This window comes from Bombus pyrosoma, linkage group LG4, assembly GCF_014825855.1.
Source record: "Bombus pyrosoma isolate SC7728 linkage group LG4, ASM1482585v1, whole genome shotgun sequence".
NCBI classification, from domain to species: domain Eukaryota; kingdom Metazoa; phylum Arthropoda; class Insecta; order Hymenoptera; family Apidae; genus Bombus; species Bombus pyrosoma.
The window spans coordinates 1,934,543-1,960,695 of NC_057773.1; the positions used below are offsets into that span (position 1 = coordinate 1,934,543).

At 51.7% G+C, this 26,153-nt stretch overlaps 1 protein-coding gene across 4 annotated transcripts in view; it reads right to left on the bottom strand.

Annotated features, from left to right (window-relative positions):
- Positions 1–26,153, bottom strand: part of LOC122566536 (dachshund homolog 2) — a 143,897-nt gene that overhangs the window by 14,576 nt on the left and 103,168 nt on the right. For all 4 annotated transcript variants that reach the window (XM_043723944.1, XM_043723945.1, XM_043723941.1 and 1 more), the window contains one exon: positions 20,764–20,847. In XM_043723944.1, coding sequence (XP_043579879.1) covers positions 20,764–20,847 — 84 coding nt within the window. The remainder of the gene's footprint in view (positions 1–20,763; positions 20,848–26,153) is intronic.

Here is a 26,153-nt window from a genome sequence, read left to right on the forward strand (position 1 = left end):
AACATTACGCTCGAGCCACGCCGCTCGCCGCGGACGATTATAGTCCAACGAACGTCGATAGTAGTTAGACCGTGTATCCTGTGCGAATGCTAATTTCGGACGGCTGGAACCGATGCTCGACCGAGTCCGTCCTTCGGGCTAATCGACGAAACCGCGAACCGATGTCTTCCGGTTCTCTGCTCCTCTCCTAACGCTCGTTTTTCTCCACGCATGCACGTACGCTCACATTTCGCGAGGGGAGAGGTCGTTTTTTGTCGCTTCACGAAGCGCGGAGGATCGATTCTTCGGGACGACTGCCAGAGATTCACCGTGACAATCGTGCCTTCTCACCCTTCTCTCTTACGCGCTCGCGAGGGTCGCTTCTCGTTCAAATATCAATTTTGCGGCGACAACTTTTCGCCACCCTCCTCTCTACTCCATGACCCATATGGAAATGGAGATCGGTCATCGGAATCCAGTTTGCCAGTGGTAACATCCCCGAGAGGGTCAAACGCGTTCGGTTCCCTTGCCTGCGAAGGGTAGCTACCCTTGGACTGGTTTCCATGCCACGGAACGTCGTAAAGTCGAAAGCTTTTCGCTTTTACGTATTATTCTTTTATCCGATATCGGGATAGCCGGTATCCGGCGGCGAGGTATACCAGGGAAAATCCTCTTTCGTGCTCGTCCCTTCGGTTTTCCGGGCCACGAAATATTCTCGCGACCATTCGCTCGAGTAGCGTCTGTTTCGTCTCGACGCTTGTTTTCATAGGACAAACTAATTTATCCTATTAACATCCGTTGTATACGTTATCGTCGGGCTCGGCGATTCTGTTTATCGGACAGACGAGCTTTAGATTCGCGTTGAAGGAAAGAAATCGAGAGGCTAGACTAGCGTAACGCAAACGAAAACGAAACACGCCTCGCGAAACTGCCTGCCGGGGCAACGATCGTGTTTCGAACGAGATTCAGGCCAACAGGCGGAAGAAACTCCAACGACCGCAGAAACAAATACGGAACTTCCTCCTAGCTTCGCTTCTTCAACGTTTTCGTCCACGTTTCGTCTAAGCGTTCAGGTGTGGTCGGACATGGTGGAAGCGTGCCGGATGAGACGAAACTTGCGACCGGTGCGGCGCTTGAATTACGCTACCAATACGAAAATGTTTACTCCGCGGGTAAGCGTGGGTCATTCGAAACCGACCGATCTGGTTACTCGGTCCAGTGCGCGGAAACGTAATAGCCGTAGTAGCGTTTTGCTCGACTTCTTTACCTTCGGCTCGAACCCTTTGGCGAGATCGAAGAGAGAGATCGAAAAAACTGAGCGTACGCTCGATGTGTTCGTCCCTGACGAATCGATCGATGCGAAAACGAGGAAAAAGACGCGAGTCTGGAGAAGAAGGAGGAGTCGATCCAGTTCGGTGGATTCGAAAGGGGAGGATCGCGTCGCGTCGTTGGTAACACGTCTATTCCCGGATAATTGTTTTAAAGGTAGCAATCGCTGTCGGGTTACGACCGGCATACATTAATTTAGCCCGATTTATATTATATTATCGGTAAGTATGATCGTCGATGGAGCGGGATGATAGGGCTGCGCCGTGATAACGCATTTCGCGCGCACGTTCGTCGGTTAACGGGAGCCGATTGACCTCGAAGCTCGTTACGTCCAAGGACTGGCAATTACGCGCCGACCAGGCCGCTATAGTGCAAGAAAGATAGAAAGGAATCCACCAAAGAAAGGCAAAAAAATAATACGATCGACAGAAGTTTCTCGAGTCGAATGGGACGCCGGGGGATCCGTATCTGCGAGTCGTTGCTTTATCGGTAGCGAGCAGCGGCAGTTTTCGGGGGCTTCGGCGCTATGGGACGCGTGTTTTATTGCCCGAAAACCGACAGATATCAGGATTATGTGTTCCATCGACGTCGACGCTCGTGTGCGCCACCCATTCGACGCGATACGCCGTTTACGGATCTCTAGCGACGAATCGAGGGAACGAAAGAAGCGTAGACATTCTCTTCTGCTCGAACGGACGTTGACGCGAATTCGCGGCGTCCATTTTCGCGTGGAAACTCGAACTCGGGGAGACCGTCTCGGCTTCGTTGGTCGGAAAATAAAAGTCGAATAAGAAGAGAAAGAGAAAAGGGAGAATAGAGGATCTACGAAACGGAACGAATCGCGTTAAATATAATGCGAACGAGTGCCGATGGCAAAGGCGGTGGTGGCGATGCAGTGTCCGAAAAACGTTAGCTAGATGGTTATCGTGGTAATCGCGGGCCTAACCGATGAAATAAGATCAGAGCCTTTCTAATGCCGGGTTATTTTTTTAAATGGTTCGGTCGATCGGCCGGTCTTCTTCATCCGTGTGCGCCTGCTCGCTCTTTGCTGGTCGGCTCTCTCGGGGTGAAACTATTTTGACCTTTTTCGCGCGTAGACCTCGCATCGAACCGGGTAATTTGGATTTGCAGTCGCGTAAGCGCCATCCTTGCCCTGCCCGATATTATTTCCTCCTATGAACCTCGTATCTCGCAGAGAAGAAACTGGTGTTTCGAGCTCGGTACCATCTGGACCTCGATGTAGAAGAATTTCGTTAAATATTCATACGGCGAAGAAAGCGCGCGATGTTTTCTCTACTAAAAGCAGAGCATTGTTCCACTTTTTTCTGCCAGCAACCCATGGCGTCCCCCGCGAACGAACCCCCGCTGTTTTTTCGCCTCCCCTATTGATACGCGATCCACGCGTCCACAGATTGCTCGATGACGTTTCATTTTTCCCCGAATATCCAAAACACCGATCAGGGGACTGGCATCGAGTTCCCGCAGCGTACTACAGCCAGAAATGTTTTAGCTTATCGCGTTTAATGCCATCCCTTTGCGTCACGAGGAGTCGAGGAAGCATCCCCTGGGAAACATACGGCAGCTTAATGGTGATTTTTTGTCGTTATACGACCGTTTTCACCTCGTTTTCGTTTGCCACGCGGACCGTGCCGGACGTGTCAGCACGTCTTACCCAGGTTGCTCCGTAACGACACGGATTTTCTGATAGATTTCTCCTCGATGGCGACATCGCTATCACGAAGGCGGCAATGCGCATATCTTTCCTTCTCGTTTTTATCGGTGGAATGTACCGAGGATAAAGAAACGGAGAAACTTTTCTAACTCCCACGAAAGCGGAACAAGCACAAAAGAAAAAAAAAAAAAAGAAAACGACCATCTCCACGCGGCAGTGTACGAATTAAATTCTTAAAGTTCCCTCCCGTACATGTCGCATTCCGCGAGTCCCCGAGACATCTAGAATCGAGTTACCTCTAGGCTGCTTCCGTCTCCGTGCCGCTCGGGGGAACCGATATTAATTCCCATAAATTTCCTTTCAAACGTGCACGAATCCTCCCGCCGCCACCCCCAGCCTCGCCCCTTCAAAAGCAAAGGACTGTTTGCCTTTTAATCCGAGTATGCAAAGAACGTTATTCTTCTTTTCCGTCGACAAAACGGCATACAGAAAGAAGGGACGGTGGATGGGTGCGGCGGAGTCGAGGCACCGGCAGCTTACGACGAGCTCTTGCAATATTTAACGACGCGATGAAAGCTGGCGAAATCCGAAAGGAACGCATCGTTACGCCTGGCGTCTTTAAAAACGAACTCGTTTGGCCTATCGGAACGGCTGCTTTACTCGCGAAGTGGCGCCTTAAACTGCTCCGGCGAAAGAGCCGAGGAATTGACGGTAATAGTCGGATTGCGAATGCACGAAACGGAGTAGGTTATATTACGATAGTATCTCGAAGCTGCATAACAGGGACGCGGTTATTCCAGCGACTCCTAAGGATTCGACTCGAAGTTCCCGCGCAATTTGATCGTAATTACGATCTAGCCGAGAGTAGAGTTTGTTCCAGTGGTGCGACCAGAGTAAGAGCTGCAGGTCGAGAGACGTCTTAGACAGAGTGGCAGGGATAACCTGTTGGTAACTGGAGGCAAGTGGAACGTCGCGGCGCAGCACAGCGAAGCGGTCACCGCGATCCTCCTCCGATCGAAGACGTTGTTTTTCCGCGCTACAGCGGCTAACCGCGGGGGAGGCTGATTCCGAGCCGTATCGCAGTATGTCGGGACGCACGGCACGCGGAAAACGAGATCCATTCGAGTTGTTCTTTGAGGCGGCACCCGCAAAGGGAATGTTTGCGGCGTTCTCACTGGCTGGAATGGAAAAAGGAGAAAAGCAGGGAACAGATTGAGTGGCGCGCGCAGAGAAAAGAGAGGGCAAGGAACGACACAGAAGTACCGGAAGGGTGGATGCGTTTCAATCGGAGACCACAGCCGCGGTCGCTTTTCTTTTCCTTTCGTTTCAGTTCCGTTCAAGTGGCTCTTCTCTCCGCCGCAAAACTCTACCGACCGACTCTCGGCCGTGTTTATACAATGTAATGGCTTGTGCCAGCATTGTGCTGGGCGGTACAGCCACTCACCGTGCACACCGCCGTTTCGCGATTCCCTTTCGGCATTCGTTTGGCACTTTATCACGCCCCTAGATTGCCGCATTAAACATCCAGCAAAGGGAATTTCAACCCTAGCCGTGTCCGCCGCAGCTCTTCACTAGCGTCACGTGTCCCCTGCGCGACTGTTTTCATCGAGATTACCGTCCAAGTTCGCCGCGATTAGCTTTTTCTCCGATTCGCTTCTTCGTTTCTTTCTCCAAACGAACAAATTTCCATCTCTCTCGTTCTCTCTCGACACCTTTGACGTACTCTCTTTCTCTTTCGCTTTAATCAGCCTTCTCTTTCTGAACCAGGTACCTTCATCGCGCTCACGTCGCTCCGTCTCTGGCGTCTTTGTCGATCGATGACGCGTTTAGTAATTCAAGAGGGCAAAAGGGAAAAGGGACGAGAAGTAGGAGACTCTATGGAATTATGGCAGGTGGAAGACAGCCGACCTCCCTGGACGGCGATCGTCGTCTCCAATCTACCAGCAGATATACGGTGTCGCGTTACACGCGTGGCTAACGCTATCGACCGAGAGGAGGCCCGGCTTCGCGTGTACACGCCCGTACTCGCGCCGGAACGGTCGCGTTCCATCGTCCTGGATATAGGATTGCCACATTCAACAGCCGGGCACATTGTTTACGCGTACAAGTTCTACCACTGAAGGACTAATCCATCTTTCGCGGAGGCCTGCGAGAGGTTTCTCAGATTCCTACATCCGCGACGTCTTCTCGACTCAAGCAACTCGACCAATCCGATCCTTTGAAAGGGAACGTAGCTACGGTTCGGAGCAGCGTATTCGTAGAAAGCCGGAGAAAACGTTGACGAAACGATCGGTCACGTAATACGTGCGAAGCACCGCGAACACTCCGAGCCGGATATGACTAGGACCGAACGATTATGCGCGGACTAACGTAATCGTGAACGGTATGGGAACGATCGTCGATGAATAAGTCCGGGCCGCGTTTCTCGAAGGATATCGAGAACAAGGGCTTCTTATGGCGCGCACCTTCGGGGCTTCCTTTCGCAACGAATTCCCTGAAACTTTTTCGAGAAACTTGACCGTCCGCAACCCCATTCCACCTTCAGTCAGGTATCCGGACTGATTTTTCTGCGATCCATTTTCGATCGAGACTACCTCGATAGACTTCTTTATATACAGGTTCGTGTAAAATCATCGAAGAGTTATCTTACGTTTCTTAAGTCGTTCTGATTACGTAGGTGCAAGGAAGTTCGGCCTTTTACCGCGAAATTACGAGGAACAAGCTCGCGACGCGTTGCCGTGACGGCGCGGATAGAAGAACGGAGATGCGGTAATTGCGTCAAAGCCAGTCGACGAATTTCAATCACGCCCGGCTCCTCCCTCGTCGTCGGAAAATCATCCAGGCATTATGTATTTGCTCTCGAGTATAACCGGTTCGGTGGGTTCACCCTCGCGAAGTCGCCGCCCGAAGCTTGGCTCGGCTTTCTCTCCGTCTGTCTCTTGTTCTGCCTCACTCGCTCTCTCGTTGAATTCGCGCGAGCTGTCGCCCCCGTCGCGGTTATTAATATTTGCCGACAATTACCGAACCGGCGACCCCTTTAATTCCGCTTCTCCACGACCAAGACACGTTCGAGAGATCGATTCGGGACGACCTTGTTCCTTCCTCGTTCTTCCACCTCGATGAACCTGCCTTTTTTCTCAACTCTTTCTCATTACGGACGCCGTTTCGGCACGAGATCGCTGTATTTGCGGCCGCGTCAAGAATGAAAAGAAGCTGCTGGCCATTACTTCATTATGTTCGACAGCCGAGGGGTTGCTCGATCGCGACCGAACGATCCATGACATCGGGCCACGTATCAATACCGAAAATGCCTACGAGAAGCACGCACAGAGGGCAGGGACTCCAGGCGGTTCGACGAAAACCGGTCGCTTTATTCCGTGATATATGTCTGCATTAGTTGGCAGAGCTTCGAGGAAGCGGCAGTTGCTCTTCTAAATCCTTGTTAGACTAACTGCCTGCCGTTTCCTATTCGCGTCCACCAATATCGTTGCATATAGTCTTCTAACGATTACTTCGTTCGGCGAATTTCCCAAGCGCTTTGATCGGTCGGAGCAGTTCTTGCCCAACGCGATTCCTCGTATTCGCGAATCTTAGTAAAGCGAGCCGGAGTTTGTGTTTGCAAGGCATCCGTTCGTCTCCCTCTTGTCCGGTTTCTCGAAGAGCTGCTTTGCCCTCGTGGAAACTAGATCCATAGTTTCGAGTCGAAGCTGGCCGTCGGAACGTGCCAGCTTCTACTTTGGGGATTGGAAAACCCATCAACGCCCGCGCAGTGGAGAGGAAAGGGAGAGAAAGATAGTTTTGCGTCAGGCTCGTCCCAACCCTCTCCGACTACCTTTCTCGCTGGACGGTCCAGAGAACCCCTTGGTTCTCTCGCAAAGCTCTGTTAGGATCCCGGAGCCGTGCAGGATCCCCGGAAGAGACCGTCCGTGAGAGGGGGAGACGAAGTAAGCTCCGCTTACTAAGTACGTTTTGCATCTAAGACGCTCACCGAGTTTAATTACGGGGCTTTGCGGTACCGGCGACACAGACGCGCCGGGACAACGAGGCGTTCTCGCCCGTATGGTCAACTCTACCTCCAGTTAGATTCTTTGATCGGGAAGACACGGAGGAGCTATAAAAGGAATTTCCATCGAGACGTCTTGTTTCGCGATAAACACCGTTCGTTGGTCCGGCCAGTAGCTTCTTACCGGGTAAGGGACTGGTAGTCGAAGGAAAATTGAATAATAGAATTCGATGGGTAAGGAGAGGAATTTGTTGAAAGGAAAAGCACGAAGGAATGGCGAAAACGAGGATCCATGGAGCGTGGTCGAGCTTGGCTAGGAGCGAGCGCATAAAAGCCCGTAGAATGACGTTTTACAAAGGGTCTATCAAGCGTGGAGCAATGTTGATGGGCAACAGATAAGCGGAGGGCCGGTGCAATTTCGCTCGGCGTGCAGCGGCGCAGTCAGCGTCGCCGGCGTTACGATTTTTACGACGCTTCCTTTACAACCGACAAAATGTAATTTTCTGCGATATGTGTGCGGACACCGTGGGGGTCGAAGCCACGACGGAAAGCCGGAGGAGACGGAACGACGCGACGCGAGCGGCAGAGTCAAGAATGGCAGGGGGAGGAATCGCGGAAGATGTAGGAGAGAGAGTGAGAGAGAGAGAGAGAGAGAGAGAGAGAGAAGAGGCGATGGTCGCGGAAATAGCCGGTCGCTTTGGTCGAAAGGTTCTGCGGCGACCCTCGGTCAAGAGAGCGCGCTCCTTCGCTCGCGAGTATCCCTCGGGAAGGAATCGAAGGTTATTATAACGAAGGAGGATCGTATCGTTCGATTTACCGTAGCTATAAAATTTGAGGAATTTTCAAATACGTTTTCAAATACGACGTTTATAATAGCGGGGCGGGGGCATTCTCGGTCGCGTTCACCTTGGTTGGCAAATAATTTTAAGCGGCTACGCGGGACGTCGTGGCGTCGCGGCGATCGAATTATTGCGAAGGATCCGCGACTCGGTGTCGACCGTAAATTTCGCTGGACAATAAAGAACCGCGCCGGATGGGAATTCTTCGTTCAAAAGGGAGGACCGCCGAAAAAAAAGCAGAGCCAGCGACGAGGGCTTTCTCCTCTTGGACGACTCGGTGCCGCGGCCACCGAACAGGAGACCATCCACGCCATTCATTTTTTCCACATTCGAACACCGTATGACGCCAGTGGAGAGCCGTCTTTCTGCGCGACAACGACCTCGCCCTCGGTGGCGCAAGCCGAAAAAGCCTCGGTTCGTTCGGCAACGGAATTGATTTTTGGAATTTATCGTGGCGAGCTTCCGTTCGCCGCGGCTCGCTTCGCAATCGGCGCGTAAACAAGTCGAGTTTACGACAGGGTTGCACCCGAAAGCACCTTCGACCAGTTAATTGGAAGGCCGGTCTAATCGCGCCGCGGGCCACCGCCACGAAAGAGGCTTTGTTCTTTGTTCCGGGCGAACGCCTTCGCTCTCTCTCTCTCTCTCCTTTCCCATCCCTTACCACACTCATTCCATCCTTTCGCGTCAACCTTTCCTCTTTTATACTCTTTGTAGTTTAACTTCCGGTACAAAAGAGTCATCCGCTCGCTTGGCTCTTCGTCGTTCCCGGACCACTGCCTTCTCTTCTCCAAACTCTAGCTGGCCTTCGTGGCTCGAGTGAACGGGAGAAAATATTAACGAAACATTTCCCTTCGGTGTAATCTGATTTTGGAACAGGAAGAAGACCGAGAAAACACGGGGATTTCGTCGGACTAGTTGAACAAACGATATGTATATCGGCGAGCCATGTGGCGCACGATTTCGCCGGCAACGCAATGCGGCAGTCGCAGTTGGGCCGAGATAATTAGGTTTGAGTGCACTCTGGCCGCCGCAGTCGGTAACTCAGTTATCAGTGGACACCCCGCGTACAATGGCTATCACAACGGCATCAAACATAACGCATCAATTAACGTGAACAATAACCGAGCCGCGCCAGGGGTGACGGGAAGGGTAGATGGCGCGAGCTCCAACGTTCAGGGCCCTTTCTGCACCTCCGCAGCGACTACGCTCGAAACTGATGGCCGCCCTACTCGCTACAAATCGCCAACCACGTTCGACTCGTGTTCTACACGATCTGTAGAAACTTCTCCGCGCACGGTCTAATCCTTAGTTTTTTCTCCTACGAGCCTCCGAGCCTTTCAGCGTTCGACCCGAGGCGTCTGCGAGTCGACCGAAGAACACAGACATTCCGTGCGTTCGTTAGCCGCGCGGGTTGATAACGAATTCGGCGAAGCGACGAAAAAGCAATATCCAGAAGACCGAATGTACGCGTGAATCCGCTCGCGTATGCGTGCCGGTACGCCTCTTCATCCATACATGCATATCCATAAGTGCGTGCTATCGCGAGGGAAAGGGAAACAAAGAGGTAGGGTGAATGTATAGAGGGATCGAGAGAGATAGAGAGGCGGCAAGGGATGAACGTTTGTATGCATCGTGCACGATCAGGGCCCTCTGGCGTATTCAAAGCGCGCAGCGTCGCTCCATCTCGAGGAATGCGGCAATCGATTATCACGGTCCTGCATATCGATACTACCGTCGGACACAGGGCCGCGCGGCGCAGAACCGCGCGCGTCGAGCCGGAGACAGCAACGGAGAGAGAGAGAGAGAGAGAGAGAGAGAGGAAGAGAGAGAGAGAGGAGGAGGAGGAGGAGGAGGAGAAAGAGAAAGCGTTGGGGGACGCCACACGCTAGACAGGGTGCAAGGGTGTCCGCTTAGCGCCGCTCTCCGCTACCCTGGCCACACACGCACACGCGGCCGACTAATGACATCGGCTCCTCTATAATACTCGTGCCTCGAATATCATCGGCCCGATATTGCCACCGCGAGAGATTAATGTTTCGTCCTAACCCATCCCTTCCTCCCTCCCGCTCTGCATCGCTCTTTGCTGCTCCATTCTTTTCCGCGTGTATCCCTTTCTCCTGATGGCCGTCGACAGTTCTTTAACGACACTTGCCTATGTTGGGCGCGTGTCCTACTCGGACTTCTCGTAATCATCGGAAGCCCTATCGTCAAATCGTTCGCTACGATCGTGATGTTCGTGCAAACGAGTCGAGGGTAATCGAAATCGTAGAGTCGCTCTCTCCTTTTCTATAAAGCAATTCGTTTCGTGCGAAAAGGAATATGTTGGCATCGACGGGTCTGTCGTTGTTGGATCCGCTAAATGTCGAAGCTAGACCCTGCCACTCTGGAAACTTGGAGACGAGAGGAGTTTTGGGGCACGGCGAGATGGTAGTTCGTCCGCGACAAGCGGCTAGAACGATAATGGTGGCTATTAACGAGCCGTATCGGGCGTGAAGACACCTGAGCCCAAAATATCACCGCGATTAATGCAATTACAGCTTACAAGTCCCTTCGGCTCTAAGACCTCCAGTATTACTAATTCATCGAGCGCGTAGATGTGTTTCCGGCGAGGCTTCGGCCTTCGTCCCGCCGCTCGATCGCCTTCCAACCTTCTCTCCCGTATTAGTACTCTCTTCCTTCCCTTCCTGCTTTCCCTCGACCTTCGTCGAGACCGATTTGTGCCGTAGAATGAGAGAACCACGAGATTTCGAGGTTGCGCCGCTCATCGCCGAATAGGTAACGCGCGTATCCAGCAGCCGGAAGCTGGTCGTTCCTTCACAAGGGTGGATGAAGAGGTAGGTTGGCAACGGATTACAGCGTTTTCCGAGTCCCTGGCAGAGCGGTATCGGCTTTTGGCGGTTGCGGTTAACGTAATTACGCCGAAGGACCTATGCGGCCCCTCGCGCGAAACCGCGAACGTCTTAGCTCCGCGTCTCGGCCTCCGTTCTCGGCCCCTTTCACCCACCGTCTTCAGCCCCTCGTCCGCCTTCCAACGTTCCGGAGAAAACGAGATGCCGGAACGCCAGTGTCTGCTAATCCGCGGATCTGCACCGCAACGCGTTCCAAATCAACAACGTTTCCCTCGCTTCCATCGTCTTGCATCAAACGCTGATCGAATTTTCCGGATTAAACGCTTCGCCCCTGAGACCTTTTCGAATTGTTCGTTCCAACGTACGTAACGCTTTAACTCGCATTCGCCGGTCGTTTCACCGAGTAGGAGTCATCGGCTACTAAAACGTGTTTTTGCGTTAAACGAATGATCGTCGCGCAATTTCGAGTAATCGCGCGTAGCGCCATTCGATGACTGGAAAAGTTACAGGGCACGGCGATCGAGCAATTACGGGCGAGCGCCATCGCTAACGTGATCGTCATCGTCATCGATGTCCGGACAGTACACCGGACCAGGCCATCACGCTTTATTAGCGCGACGATCGGAACAATCGGTCCAATGATTACAGCCGAAACATAATCGTTAACGCGTACGACCCATTAATGACTATGGACCATTCTCGATGCCAAATTGGTGGCGGCGAATGGGCTCGCGAGAGAGCGGATCGCGCGCACTCCATATACGCCTGCATACGCGCGGTATGCGTGTAACCGCGTAAACGCGGACGCTTCACGCGGTCGATGATGAACGTATTTGCGCCGCCCGTTAATCCCCGTTACGACGAATCAAAACGTAAACGCCAACATGCCCCGCGTTACCGCCTGACGACTCAACCCCGCGCTTCCATTTTCTCTCTCTTTCTCCTCCGCCGATCTTTCCGCTGGCGTTACGCGCGGGAACTTTTGCGTACTCTGCTGTGGAGGAAACGCGTGTCTTGCCGGGAGCTACTGGTTTTCTCTGTCTCTACCCTCCTCTGCGTTTCTCCCTGTTCCGCCAAATCGCTTCGTTCCTCCATAATTTATGAGATTCTCCGTCTGTCCGTGAGGCCTTTCCTCGCGACGTTATAATTAGAAATATGCTTACGGCCGTAATTCCGGACGGAGCGGAACAGAACGGGTGCAGTGGGTTGGGGTGGTTCGAAAGGAGGGTGAGCACGTTTACTGCCAATAAGGGACGCATGCATAATAGAAAGCCGTAGATGGTAGTCGACCGGCCGACAGAAGGACTTACACGGGAATGCTACTTTACGAGGACTCGTATTACGAGGGTTGCGGATTCGTCGTCTTTCATACGAGCGGCCCGCACCGCTACGATATCGAATCCGCATCCTCCGGACCAACCAGAGCTAACAGCCAGCCGTCCTCTTTCCGTTCTCTCCTTCTTTCATATAACAGGAAACGGGGAATTATTGCGTCGCTCGAATCCCAAATTTGCCGCATCACACGCGAAATACCTCGCGATATACGAATTTCTTGCGTACACTGAGGAGAATGGCGCCAGCCGGCGACTGTAGCCGGTTGAATATTTTCATCGGAGAGACGAAGGAGATTCGCGAATGCCGCAACATCGACCGCACTGTCGTGCACAAAAATGGTCACGCCGCGGAATTCGGTTTAGCGAACCTCCGCATTGACGTCACGCTGGTTTACCATACACCGCGATGCGAATGAGAGAAGCTTGGCAGAGTTAGGGGGAGACGAGCCGTGACTAACGGGGAAAGGAAAGAGACAGAGGTGCTCGGGGTGTCGGGTTTGCCCGGAGTAGGGTGACACCAGCCCTAATAACGGGTTACCGGTTACGTATGGACATTTATTTATTTACGCCTTCCGCGAGGAATTTCGCGTGATTCGAGGTTTAAATACAGAGCGGTTAACCGAGGAGAATTCGTTTCTCCTCCAGGTTATGTTACGTTTCAGCGAGGGCAGTCGCATCGATGCTGAATCGACTGCAGATACAAATTACGCGTGAAGAGATACAAGAAAATTCGGAATTTCCGAATGGAAAGAATCTGGGATTCTTTTCGTTCTTATCGATCGATCCAGCACGGTGGTTTATCTTAAAGGATCGGCGGCTCACGAGGGACAAAGCTGCACGCGTTCTGCTCGCGAGGATGGCTATGCTTCGGTACGCGCAGAATTTTCGCAAGCGTTTCTCCGCGCGTAACGGAAACGATCCGAGTTTGCGTTCGCGCGGACTGGCGAAGGAAGAAGAGAAAGGGGAACAGGAACAGGAAGAGAAAGATGAGGAAGCCGACCACGTATGCACACACGCGCGCGCCGAGCGCTCAAGTAATTCGCGCAATTTCATCTAAATTCCGCAGCAACGAAATTTCTCGCGTCGTCGTCTCTGTGCCTGCACGACTTGTACACAAACCAGCCGAAGGGTTAAGTATGTACGCGTGCTCTCCTAGGTAGAATGGAACACCAGTCTCCCTAATGGTATTTCTTACGCTCCTTATTTATCACGGGGTAGGCCGACGCGCGAGCGAGCGTACGCGAACATACTCGCTCTCGACGTTATTACGAAATACGATTAGGTTGGTACACCATGGTACTCTCTTTCGTTTCTCGTCTCCACCCTCCTTCCGGTTGTTGAGTCTTCGGCTATGTCGAATATTCGCGCGTTCGAACGATGCCAATGCTCGAAATACCGTTTCGTGCATCGAACGACTCTGTTTCGCGTCTTTCGTTCACCGCGATAATGGCCGGTCTTTTTACATTACGGCCTCTCCAACCAACATCTCAACGAAACTGCCTTTTTAGAACACTCAGCAGATACAAAGTTTCGCGCGATTGCTTAAACGTTACACTCGAACTCTCTACTCGAGAATTCGCTCTTCTCTTCTTTTTTTTTTTTTTTTTCACGCGGTTTTTAGAATACACGATCGCGTCAGCGTGTTCTTTGAGCAAGCAACGTTTACGATAATCGTGCGAATTTCTCCGGTAATAAATCGCGAAAAGACGTGCTTACGCTCCGCCCTGACAGCAAGATGTAACTAGACAGCGGAGCAGAACCACCGCCTATTTCCCGGTGGAATCGCTCGTGCCTGCTCGGCTGCGTAAATAAGCTGTCGCGTTTTATTTCTTTCCTCTCCCTTTCTCTCGCCGTCTCGTGGAATATTCCACCCGCTTGCCGAGAATATTGCGAGCAACCGGTTGCACGCTTGGCCAGGTAGCCGAGAAATTCACCCCTCTGGCTATGCCGGGCTTTCATCGACGCTAACTTTTCTTCGAGCCGCGTGTCCGTATTTAATCCTCCGCTATTGTCCTCGATTCTTGTTCCTTCTCTTTTCGCGACTCACCCGCCGTCAAAGTGCTATCGCATAATCGCGATTACGCAATTTCCTCTTGTCCGTTGATTCGTGGATCAATCTCCTCGTACCGATTATTTTTTCCCCGTACTTCTTCGAGATTTCGAATTTAATACTTGGAAGGAATCGATCTTTTCGCGAGCGTATCTTGCTAATCTCCTCTGGTTCCTCGGCTGAAAGCGGCCATTTGCGTTAAGGTAACAGCCGATCTATTTTTACGTAAGGGGTTGGCCGGCATGGACGCGGCGCGTATCGGCGCGTACGACGCGTAAACGCCGCAGCCCGAGGCGTTTATCAGCGCATTAACAATTATATTACGGAAGCTCACTGTTACGCGCGAGCGAATTCATACGCGTGCCTTCGGGGCTCCGTGGGGTGAAAGCAACCATCGAGGGAAAAAATACTCCGGTAAAGGAGATCCGGAGAGCGGTGGCCAGCAAAGTTGAGCTGGTCCATTGGGATCTACGGTCTGTAGAGGCTCTGGGCGATTCTACTTGGAATCTACGAACGATTCTCGTGACAAAGTTGCTGCGTGTGTGTCGGGGGACTTCGTGGCATCGATCGTTCACGGAAAATGTTGCCGCCGAAAGGAAACGAGTCTGGGACCTATTTGAAGAGGAGAAGGGGCTGGTGGTTTTCTCTGGCTCTTCGGTCAGCTTTGTTCTCGCGCTTGGTAGAAAGGGTCGAAGGAGCGAGCATAGACCCTCGACAGCTTCGGTTACGCTTTGGTCGCGTCGTAACAGTGGCTGTGATTTAATTTTTTCTCGCTGTCCGAGAGAGAAAGAGACCGGGAGGGGGAGGGGTAGGCAGAGTGTCATATTCACGACACGGGCCGGTGGATGGCGCAAAAGCAAGAGAGACAGCTGGCCCTCGGCCATTGAAGGGCCACACCGGCAGAGCGAAATCAAGCGGGGGTTCGTGCCGGTGCCAGCCGGAGAGCCAGAGAAACGGACAGGGACGAAGCGAGAAGGACAAAGGGTGCGACGAAGGCGGAGAGGAAGAGAGAGAGAGATAGATAGATAGAGAGAGAGAGAGAGAGAGAGAGTGAGAACGGGGGCGAGGACGAGTAGTCTCGGCGAGACTTAATTAAACAGCGGGCAAAGCCAGGTTAGTTCACAAAGTGACCGCGGCACCTACCCCCTTGTAGCCACCAGCATCGGCTCTTCGCCGATATAGCTACCTTCTGGGGATATACTAGCCCACGTATCGGCTTCCAACGGCGAACGACCGCCGCCGCCAACGTCCACGTCGCTTTACCTCCGATCGACCCATCGAACCTGGTTTTATCGCGCGTACCCCGACTTTTCCAAGATTTTTAATCCCCTTTCTATCGAATCTTTCCCTCCCGAGCACACGATATTCTTGGCACTACCCAGCTCCGCTCCAAAGAACGTTCGAATCTCAACCCCGCGACGGCGACTTTGCTCTGCTCTACTCTCGGCTATTTTCTCCGAAGCACAAAGCAGAGACCTGCAAAAAATTCGCGGAAAAATCGAAGCCGTGCACGATGGCCTGGTACGGGGACGGCCCAGAGGCCAAAAAGGGCTGCTGTTCGGTGGCGACACCTTTGTCGTGGCGCTCTCGCATCCCCGCCACCAAGGGGAAAGAAGAGTTTATTTTCGCGGGGCGGTGGCGAAAGCGTGACAGAGTAGTCGCCGGTGTCAGCGTCGCCAACCGACGTTCTTTTTATCTCAAAGCCGTATCCCTTTTGCGCCTCTTCTGTATTCCTCAATTTCCAATGAGTCGGAATACGACATGAAACGCTAAACTGCCACAAAGGGGGCAAGCCGCTCTCATCGGTCGAACCCTTTGCCCGATCTGCTCTCTCCTCGCAGCACTGATCGAGGTGGAACCTCGTCCCCCTCGCTCTGCCCCTCTTCCCGCCCTTTCTCCCGTTCGATTCTTTGTCACACCGCATTAGATTCGCTTCTGTTCCTGTCATTATTCGGAACGAATTTGCCAGCCATTACTGGGTGAAGATTCGCGGGGATCGTTAAGTCGATGACGGTCTCCTTCCTTCGCGTCGATCGTCCTAGTCGTCGATTTTCCTCGGCCGTGATGAGTCATCGACAAAGTTGGTACCAGAGAATAAGGAGGAATCCGGACTCGATCTCGACGGTTCGTTCGAACGAACTAGTTCGTCTCGAGTAAAAACTTCCAAATTCGTGTGCTCGTGTAAACCGTTTGCACAGCCGATCTTTTTTTTACTTATGTTTAAATTAGACCGAGTTGTTGTATATACGTTCTCTAAACCGACATGGTGACGTAACCCTATATTAACACATGTCTTTCGTTTACTTCCAACACGCATCCGATTTCTATCATAAACCGTAGAAACGCTAACTACGCGACTACGAATATTTCCGGACCGAAGATATTCGCCCCATCGTCTCTGTCATAGCGAGTCTCCTAATGTTTGTCCACCGCGGTGACTTTGTTCTGGCGCAACGATCACGCCGGGTTTCCGGTTGCGGGATTCAATGAATCAGAATGGTCGAGCAAAGGATTCGTAGGCCAGGCGAAGCCAGAGGAAGGGTGGTAATCGACACGTTTCCACGCAGTAGCGTCGTCGTCGAGGAGCAGAAGGACGTCGACTGCGTGGATGGTCAGACGGAGACACAAGGGAGGACAACGTTGTTGCACGCATCCCCCCGTCCACCGGTTGCCTCGAGAGCAGTAACAATGCCGGGGAGGGTTCCGGCGTTCGGTGTGTGTAAACGTTCACTTCAAAGCAAATCAGCTATCGTTACGCACGGGAGCACCGACGTCATCGATGTCCATACCCGTTGCCGGTGTTGTTGTTGTTGTTGTTATTGTCCTCCTCGTCGTCATCTACGTCGTTGTCGTGGTTGCAAGCTCTTTTGAGAATTAGCTCTTCGAAGCTCGTTCGAAGATGACACAGCAGCGGGTTGCTTTGCGTCGCGACAGATACTTGGTTGGATATGTTAGTCACGGACTATTGATCCAGGGGATGAATCTAATACGAGTAATTATAGGATGCCGGTGTATCGTTGACGAGCATCGCGTCAGAAATCTTTGAGGGGATCGTCAACCGTGAACGTGCAACTAATGAACGGTTATCATTCCTCCGTCGATCCGAGCTATACGATTTAGGCTTATTTCAGCTTCAACTTTGACATATACGAACGGGACTTGTTCGAGTTTGAATCGCTGCGGCGTCGTTCGAGTTTTAAAATCCGTATTAGCCGCGGTGGTAAATATATAGCCGCGTAAACTCGAGGATAGCGTGAGGCTGGTCGAACGGGGGTTGAAACGCGGCAAAGTCCCTTGGGTCCCAATTACACCGACACCCGATCCAGGCATTACAGGCCGGCTAATTCAAGGGACGAGGAGTGTCGCGCGTATAAATCTCGTCCGGTTGATTGTACAGTTTCAATTCTGTTTGTCGCCACCGTGCCGTGTCGAAACGAGGCGTCGTCGCATCGGGGTAGCTGCGAAACGATTATTCTCTTTCACCCGGTTGTCATTCCTCTTCCCTCCGATTATCTTTTTTTTTTTGATTCTTTTCTTTTTGCTGTCTCGGGGAAAAATGAGGATGGTGTACGAACGATGCGAGAGACTCGCGCTAAACGAACGAAACCGAAAGGACGCGGAAGAGGAAGAAGAGCGCAGGCCGCGGGAAAGGGCTGTTTCTCTTGGGCGACAAAAGGTTCGGTTAATTACGGGAAGGCCGCAAGTTCTCGTAAAGCCGTGGCAAAGGCAGCTGTCGGCTCCCAAGACGACCCGCGGGTTTACGGAGGTTTACGCGCGTCGAGGGCTTTTTGCTCCGGAGAAAACGCGCGTAGGTCGTCGTTCTGTTGGTTGACGCGTGACGTCGGCCAGAATTTCCGGCCGCGGATCCAATCCAGAACAGCGTTGCTCTTGTTCCGCGTTCTATTTGTTATCCTAGCCGCCGTCCACCAATCGCAGCCTTTGGCTCGATCTTGCTCTTCTATTCACTCGATGACGGCGTAGCATCGTCGTCGTGGTCGTCGAAAAACCGCGAGCGCGATTAACGACTTTTGAAATCCGGTTCACGTAAATTCTGAAGACAACGTGGGAAACGTTGTTCGCGTTCCTTCCGCGGAAAAAAACCTCCTTTTTCTCGTGCACACGCGGCGTGGACAAACAAACGTCGCTTTTTCAACTTTTTCCAAACAAAGCGTGCGTTTCGAAGAGAACTCGAACGAGGAAGCAACCACGTAAAGATTCTTTCTCGTTTGTAGGGAAGACATGGCAGCGGCGGATTGTTCGGTGTATCGGCCCGTGCAAAGGTCATCTCATTGTTCGACGAGAGCAACGCGTGTCCCATTACAAATCCCTCGACCGGCGCGGAAGAACAACGAGAACGTACCGTCTCCTTGCAACCCCTGCTAAGATAATACGGCCTGTCGGTCCGCGGGGGGTCGGAGATTTCAACCTTTACCGAAATGCCAAGCGGGGCTTTAAACGGGCTAATAACACCGCTCCCCCTTCCATCCCCTGTCTACCCTCCGATTCCCTCCTTATTGCGCAAATTGCCTTTGCAGGCACGAATAACACGATACGCCATCAAATTGATAAAGACATCAGGCGTGCCACCGACTTCCGGGTAACGTGACGAACCAACCTATCCCTGACGTGGAGAAACGTGAGTATCTTTCCTTTGGAGAAGCAAGCCAATGTCAATGTTTCTTCTGTTTCGTTGGTCGTCGATACGGGATCGTTTGTATGATTATACTCCCTATGAAGGGTAATAGGCTGGGGTATTATAGGAAGAAAGCAGTTCGCGATGCTTTTCATTTGCGCGCCGGTCATTAGCCGAATGAAAGACGATGGTCTTAGCGAGCGGTTGCGTCAATATTCTCCGATGATCGATCATCCGACCGGAACCACAGGAGGCCTCGCGCAAATTAAGTATCGTCTTACGCTGGCCGCCGCCTTTAAGAATCCTCGAAAATACGAGAGAGGCGAACGAAAGCGGCGAACGAACGAGAAACACGGAATTCGTACCAGCATCGATCATCGCGTCGATGGGTGAGAAGAACCAAAGGAGGGAGGCGAGAAAGGGACAGAGAGGCGAAAGCAAAAGTTTTGCACAGAAAGATAAAGGTTTCTATAGTGGTTTGGGGAGGGGGGCGGTGGACTATTTCCTATATTTGCGATATCATAGAACTTGCTTGACATTATGGGTGGCGTCGGGGGTGAGCCAAGGGATAGATGGGCTATTCCGTGAGACCGGCTGTCATATTCATGTATTGACACTGAGCTGGTTGACTAATGGACTGCTGTTGTCAGAGGCTCGTGTTACCGCGAGGGCCCGGCCCCTGCAACTCGTTTTTCCTGCGAATCGACCGAAACGCGTCCACGGCTATACCACGACGACGACGTCGACGTCGACGTCGACGTCGAAGGCCGCCTCTGATGCCAGCCGAATCGACGTACCAAAAGAAACGAAAGGGAAAAAATAAAATATCGGCTCGATCGAGCGAGTGGATGATCGACGCGAACGAAAACGCGCGCGCCGCTTCTCCCTGCCCCCGGAGAGCCACTCTTTTTGGTACGAAGCGCAATATAGCGATCGTGCGCGCGTCCGCCCCGAAGCACGCGGATATTCCTGTCGGTCTTCTCGACTTTTACATATTTATCGCGTCTCGCATTGTGCTCGCGTCAGCCGGGACGCCGACATCTTTTGCCAGGAAAATCCGCGATATTGAATTTACCTGCCACCCTTCTGCCGCTAACGTTCCACCGTCTCCCTCTTTCCTTCGTCCAGCAGCGAATCGATTCGCCGGCATCGAAACGCTTTCACTCGTGAACGATGCTTTCCTGCAGTCTCGTTACGTGTGTCTTACTTCTCAAATCGGCGATCGAGTCACGCGGCCGACGTTTGCAAGCAAAAAGAATTTGTCGAGTGATTCATCGACCATGCGGCGACTCGCGACTCTGTCGTTCCACGTAACAGAAGTCTCGAATCTCTCAGGCGAGATCTCGATCCGGCAGGCGCGACACAATGCACAGATCGCTTCTGGTGCTCGCTTTTTCCACGCGAGCCGAAGAAAGGAGAGAGGAAGAAGGCACGGACGGACAAAGGGGAGAGTGGGTGTCGGTGCAGGATCGAGTAGGTGGTCAAAGAGAAGCGGAGCCCGTAAACGCGAGACGACTATTCTATTACCGACTGACATTCGATACAAACTTGGTCGAGCGATCACGGCCTTTGCCGCGGTCCTTCCACGTTTCCTTCCTTCCTACCTCCGGACCCTGTTTCCACCCTTCGTTCCATTAAAGTCGCGAAACAGCCGGGACGAAGGCTGGTCCGAAGGAGGAGAAGCACGGCCAAGAGTAGTCGTGAGTCTGCAGCAGGCTGGAGCGAGGGTCCTTCGAGACTGGAATAATAGGATACGCTGGGACCTACGAGCGTAGCGAACACTTTATAGCGGCGTGTCTCTGCGTGGCTGCTTTGATTTATCGCGGAGTTAAACGGCTCGACGCGGGAACGCCCTCTGAAACCTCCTCTTCTCGCGGATGATCGTACGTCGCGGGCGTACTATGCACGAAAAGCTCGTTTACGTGGCCGCTAGATTCGTCGTAAAGAGTATCCGTTTAGTCGGGGACAGGCATCCGTAGACGCGGTCGATGGAATTTTGCGTGGCGATATGGCCAGTAAACTGACACGATGTCTAGTCATCGTTCGAAGCAAACGTCAGGAGATTGGATACTCACCTCGAACCTTTTGCTCGTCCTGGAGTTGTCGCTCAAGGCTGTCTTTAACCTCCCTTTCTCGAAGAACGTCCATCTTCAGTTCGGCTGTAATCAGAAAAAGAGAAAATATTTCATTTCGGCCGTCGTTCGACTCTCGGTATCGAAATGATCTTGTATTTTGAATTATTCTGGAAGTTAAAGATCGAGTCAAGTTATTCACCGATGACCTTCTTCGTCGTTGCTTTAGCGCGGCAGAATATCGTACGGTCTGGCTGGTTCGTGATTAAATCCAACAGACGACGACCGGACCAGAGCTCGCGTAGTTACCTCTAATAGAATTACACCAACACGCTCGACGATACCGACCGCGTTCATCCTAGCTTGTCTCCAAGACGCTCGCCCTTTCTCCGTCTTTGCGAACAACCCCCGTTACCCTTGGGACTCGCCACGCTAAATTAGCCATTTCGAATCTCGGCAAGAGGGTGGTAGGATCGTCGTCGTACGGAAATTCGCATTTCTGACTGCGAGTCCCCTTGATTCTTGATTCGGTCTACGAAACGCTGCGAAGTGGTTGAAGAAACGTGCCTGACGCTGGATTATCGACATTCTGGAAGCGAGTAGATCAGACTCGAAGCCCCTGGGAGAGCGAGTCAGGTATCGATGAAAAGGAAAGAAGTCGGTTTTTAGCCGGTGAAACGTTCCCAGGGTCTAAATCAAGCGGGCTAATTCGGTTTAACGGAAGAAAAGAAAGCAGGGGAGGGGAAAAAACGAGCCACCCTCTTTCTGGTTGTCTGCTTCTCGAATTACGTTGGTAGCCAATGAGCCGCGCAGTTCGTAACGCGTCTCGCGGCTCATCGACCGATAAGCCGCTCGTTAGATCGCTACCAATTTGCGGACATTTCGCAGGGTCGTTTTTCTCGCGTTTCTTCGAACGCAATAAAACCTGCTCGATATGGTAACGACTTGGTGAAACGACATAATCCGCTCGGGGGAAGCTAATCTACGTTCCATCCCTCGTGAAATATACCCGATTATTCCAACTTCAATATCGTTGTAATTCCTCTTCTCCTTTGTACCGTCCCATACGAAGCGAAGCGAATACCGGAAAAGATATCGCGTTGGAATATATAACATATAAATACTATAAGGAGGATTTTGTTGGAAACATAACTTGCGAAAAGCGAATCGGTTCGGCAACAGCATCGAAAAGGGCAGAATCGCGCGATATCCGCGGAGATGCACAGGGGCAGGGTGACGAACCACGCGGAGAATCAAGCCGGTAGATTAGGTAGGGGCGCGCGTCTCAGCAGTCTGCCGGCAATTTGAGAGCGTTTGCGAGGTCCATTAACGGCGGTAACTCTTCACGACCGGCCGCCACGAAGATTCAATTTGAATGCTAACCAGAATAGGAAGTTCGCGCCGGAGCCCCGCCGCTATGTGTATACGTTACGCGGCTGCCCCTTCCTGCCGTGCTCCCGCCTGTCCACCACCCCTCGCCCCACCCCTTTCCACCCTGTTATTGCCAATTTCGGCGCGTTTCTGCAGCCCACTTTGCGATCGTTTAGATTATCATCTCTCCCGGTTTCTCTTTCTCTCGTCCCGACGTTAGGGTCTCGTTCGACTCTCTTCTCTTCCCCCCTTACACCCCCTAACCTCTATGCTCCTCTCTGCCTCGTCTACCTTTCCCTCAGTACCTAACGTTTCCGGAGATAATTGAACTTTATTAGAGATCGTAGTTGATGTGAACGTCAACCCCGCCGCCTCGGCCCGATTCGAATCGACTCGGTTTAACGATCACCCTGTGTCTACTCTCGTTGCCTCTCTGCCCCTTTCACCATCCCTTTTTAAATATAACTTTTCGATCCTATATATATATAAATGTGTATATATATATATATATATATATATGTGTATATATATATATATATATACACATTTTGAAGAGAACCGCGATCAAGTCGGAAGTCAGGAAAATCAATTCCTTGAAGGCGGCGCGAAGGGTGCGCGGTATGGGGTGCGAGCTTATTGAAATTCGACCGCGAGCTCGTGGCCATTAAAATTTCAGGGATTAACGTTGGCCGCGATGAACAACTGCCACGTAAGAAAAGTCGTCCTTTGCAAGAGGGGTGCGCTTCTCAGTCGTCGTTCCCGCGTCAATTAGACGTTCCCTAATCGCGAGTCGCTCCATAAACTGTGAATTACGCGCTGCTTGTTACCCGGACGGACGAATCTATCAGATGCGGTCTCGCTTGCCTTCGTCGTTCCTCGCCGATCAAAACTCTGCTTTCGTCAAACCGTTCGCCTTCTCTCCTTCCATATCGGTTTTCCTTCTCGCTATCTGCGATCGTTCAGGGTGTCCCGAAGAGGCTCGAATGAGTTTCGTTATCGTGGATTGTTTCAGATTCAAGTCGGCGATGTTTCGAGCCGCGAGTCGGCGCAGCTGTCGCGCGACTCGCCTCGTTAAGACCCGGACGAATCGTCGGAGGGGCGAGTATCACCGCGGACTACCGCTTCGCGAAATCGAGTTTAGACGAAGGATCATCGGTGATAATAATATTCACGGTAGCTCGAGCACTCTGGCACGGCAACAATAACGGTGCAACGGAACGTGCATGCCACTGTTCCCGGAGCGATTCATGGTTATTGATTAGTATATGGTTGGCGGGAAGACGGGAGGCGGCGGTGGCGGTGGCGGTGGCGGTGTAGCGTTCACATCCCCCGAGGGCTTGTACTACGACGTGTACGCACGGTATAGCTTCTGCACGACGCTAAGATATTCGCAGGGCCTCAGGCCACCCTCAGAAACAACAATGTCAACTTAGCCGTGCGCCGTGCCCTGCAATCGTTTGAATAGTATAATGTAGCTTTCGTGTTACGCCCTGCCGCCCTCCGACACGCGTCCATCGATATATCGCCGCCTTCGACCTACGCCTACGCCCACGCAACGTTCTCGAACGTCTCGCGGATTCGCCTAACCGCTGCCCTTCTTCGTCTTCTTCTGCTATCACCAGTGCGAGATTGACAGACGTTTCAGACAAATTTCATTTCGACGGATCACGGACCTGATGATAATAAACCTCCATTGGGAATCGTAGATTAAACCTGTAGATTGTTTCGCTAATTTACATCTCCGAGGATCGGAATCTCGACTCTGGTATTCCCTTATTCGGTTTCTCCCCAATTTTCCGCAAACTCCGCGAACGCGGCTTGTTCTTTCTTCGGAGAAGATAGCTTTCTCGATTATTACACGGAGAAATCGAGTTTTCGTCGTTCCCGAATGTCACAAGTTTCTTAACTCGAATGCCGATTAATCCCGCGATTTGCTTTATTTGCACGCGCAATGGTTTTCCCTCCTGGAAAGAAGGCCCTGCCGAAACACCGATATTATTGTTTCCACCCTTGCATATTATAAACGCGTAACGATCATTCTGCCGTATATACTCGCAAGTTTGTCCTTTCCCGCGGGCATAACGTCTCCGCGCGGCACTTGAATTGTCTGTGACGTTCACGAACGGAAACGCGTTCTTCTCCGAGACTCCCACCGCGACGATGAAGTTAAAAAGTTACCCCGTTATTATCGAATCGCGGAACCATGATCCTCGGATCGATCAAGATAGAATAGGAGGGTAACGCGAGGCGTTTCGCGACTTTGCTAGATCGTAAGACGACGAGAGGCCAATAGTTATCCTGCACGGATTACGATCCTCGGCTAAGGGCTACAAGGGTTTCCCTCCTACAGGATTTAAGACGGACTTAGGCCTTGTTCCGGTCGCTGACCACTTTGCCTCCCATTAACCATTAACGGATCTAACGAAAATAGGATTAAATCGCAGCTAGTCGAGCTCGCGCACTAAAACTACTGCCGTTTGCGCCAGGAGTCGGGTTTCTTCGCCGAAAAGCCGTGTCCACGGATTATCCAACTTCTTCTCCATCGTTGATCGGCGCTCTCGACATTCTCAAATTCCGACAATCTCTTCTTTTTTACGTCTGTAATCTATTCGAACTTCGAAAGTATTCCACAAAGATTCGCCAAATATCCAACTTGTAACTGCTGCTACGTAGTAGTAGGATCTTCTAGTTACAGTGGGAGCATGTTTCCACAAACTCGATACGTCAAGGCAATCAAATGCGTATCTCTAGATTCTTATATGCATTTCGGTTTTCGGATGTTTCGTTAAAACGCCACTTCGTACGAATACGTATCCATTCTAGCCGCAACTTAAGTGAAGAAATAACAACGGTAGTAACGCGTAATTGTATCGGCAAGTTTACAAATGTGACAGTATTCGTGGCGCCATAGGTACGAGTTTGCGCGATCGATCGAAATGACTTATCTTCCAGTCATAGCAAATATTGTTGCATGTGTTCTTCCCGATGCTTTCCCATTCCAAGGCAACTCCCCTTTCTGTTGGTATAATTATGGTATCAAACATTCGCGAGCATCGTCGTTTTAGAGTACACAATGACCCACGTAAACATACGATCGTGTTCCTATTATCGAACCGAAGCAAAAGCGAACTCTCCTCGTTTCCTTAACTAATACTTTTCGCGCCAACAACGAGCCAGTCAATTCCAAAGGAATCTCTAATCTAGCCACGTTCCCTGTCCTTTTCTCAGCCTTGATAACCACCAAGACAATCGAACGAGGATACCAGGGCAGAAGGAACGCGGTCCTAAGTCGCGGTCGATCGTAGGTGAATAGTTCCGATATCTTGGTCGGCAATCGAGGACGCGGGACTACGGTGGCCGTGTTCGTCGCACGAACTCGGCCGGAGATACGGCGAAGAGCGTTTTCGCGTTTCAAGATAATCCTTCCTTCCTTCGGGAACAGACTCTCCGGTATATCTTGCCGAGTTATTGCACAGCCGTCGCTTAGAAACCGCCGCTGCTACGATATCGCGGCCTTCGGTTCTTTCCATCTTCGTCGGTCTTTACTTTTCCCCCGCGAACGGATTTCAATTTCGAAGGACACAGAAAATCAAATCGCGCGTGTATTTCAAAAGTGTCACGATTCGACGTAATTTGGTTCTTCGTTGGAAAATAAAAATGAAATGGAAATTTCATCGACTAAGGACGAATAATTACAAAAATCATATGCGATCGCTGTCTCTTCGGTTCCATTCCGTCTGCCAAGATTATGCGTTTGGTACATAATTGCCTTGAACAGCTTGTTTCACTCGTATCATTGTTAAAATACATGTGCGAAATCAATCTCTTCGTACTCGAAAGAGGCGAAAAGGTCTTTCAAGCAAAATCGTCAATGAATCTAAGGATGAATCATGTAACATCGCGAAAGGTTTTTACTTCGGTGTCCAACGGCCACCAAATTTTGCCGGTCACGAGCGCGAATCGATCTCGCTCAGTCGTTGAACCGAAGCGCATACGTAATCCACCGCGGAGCCCGTCTTTTT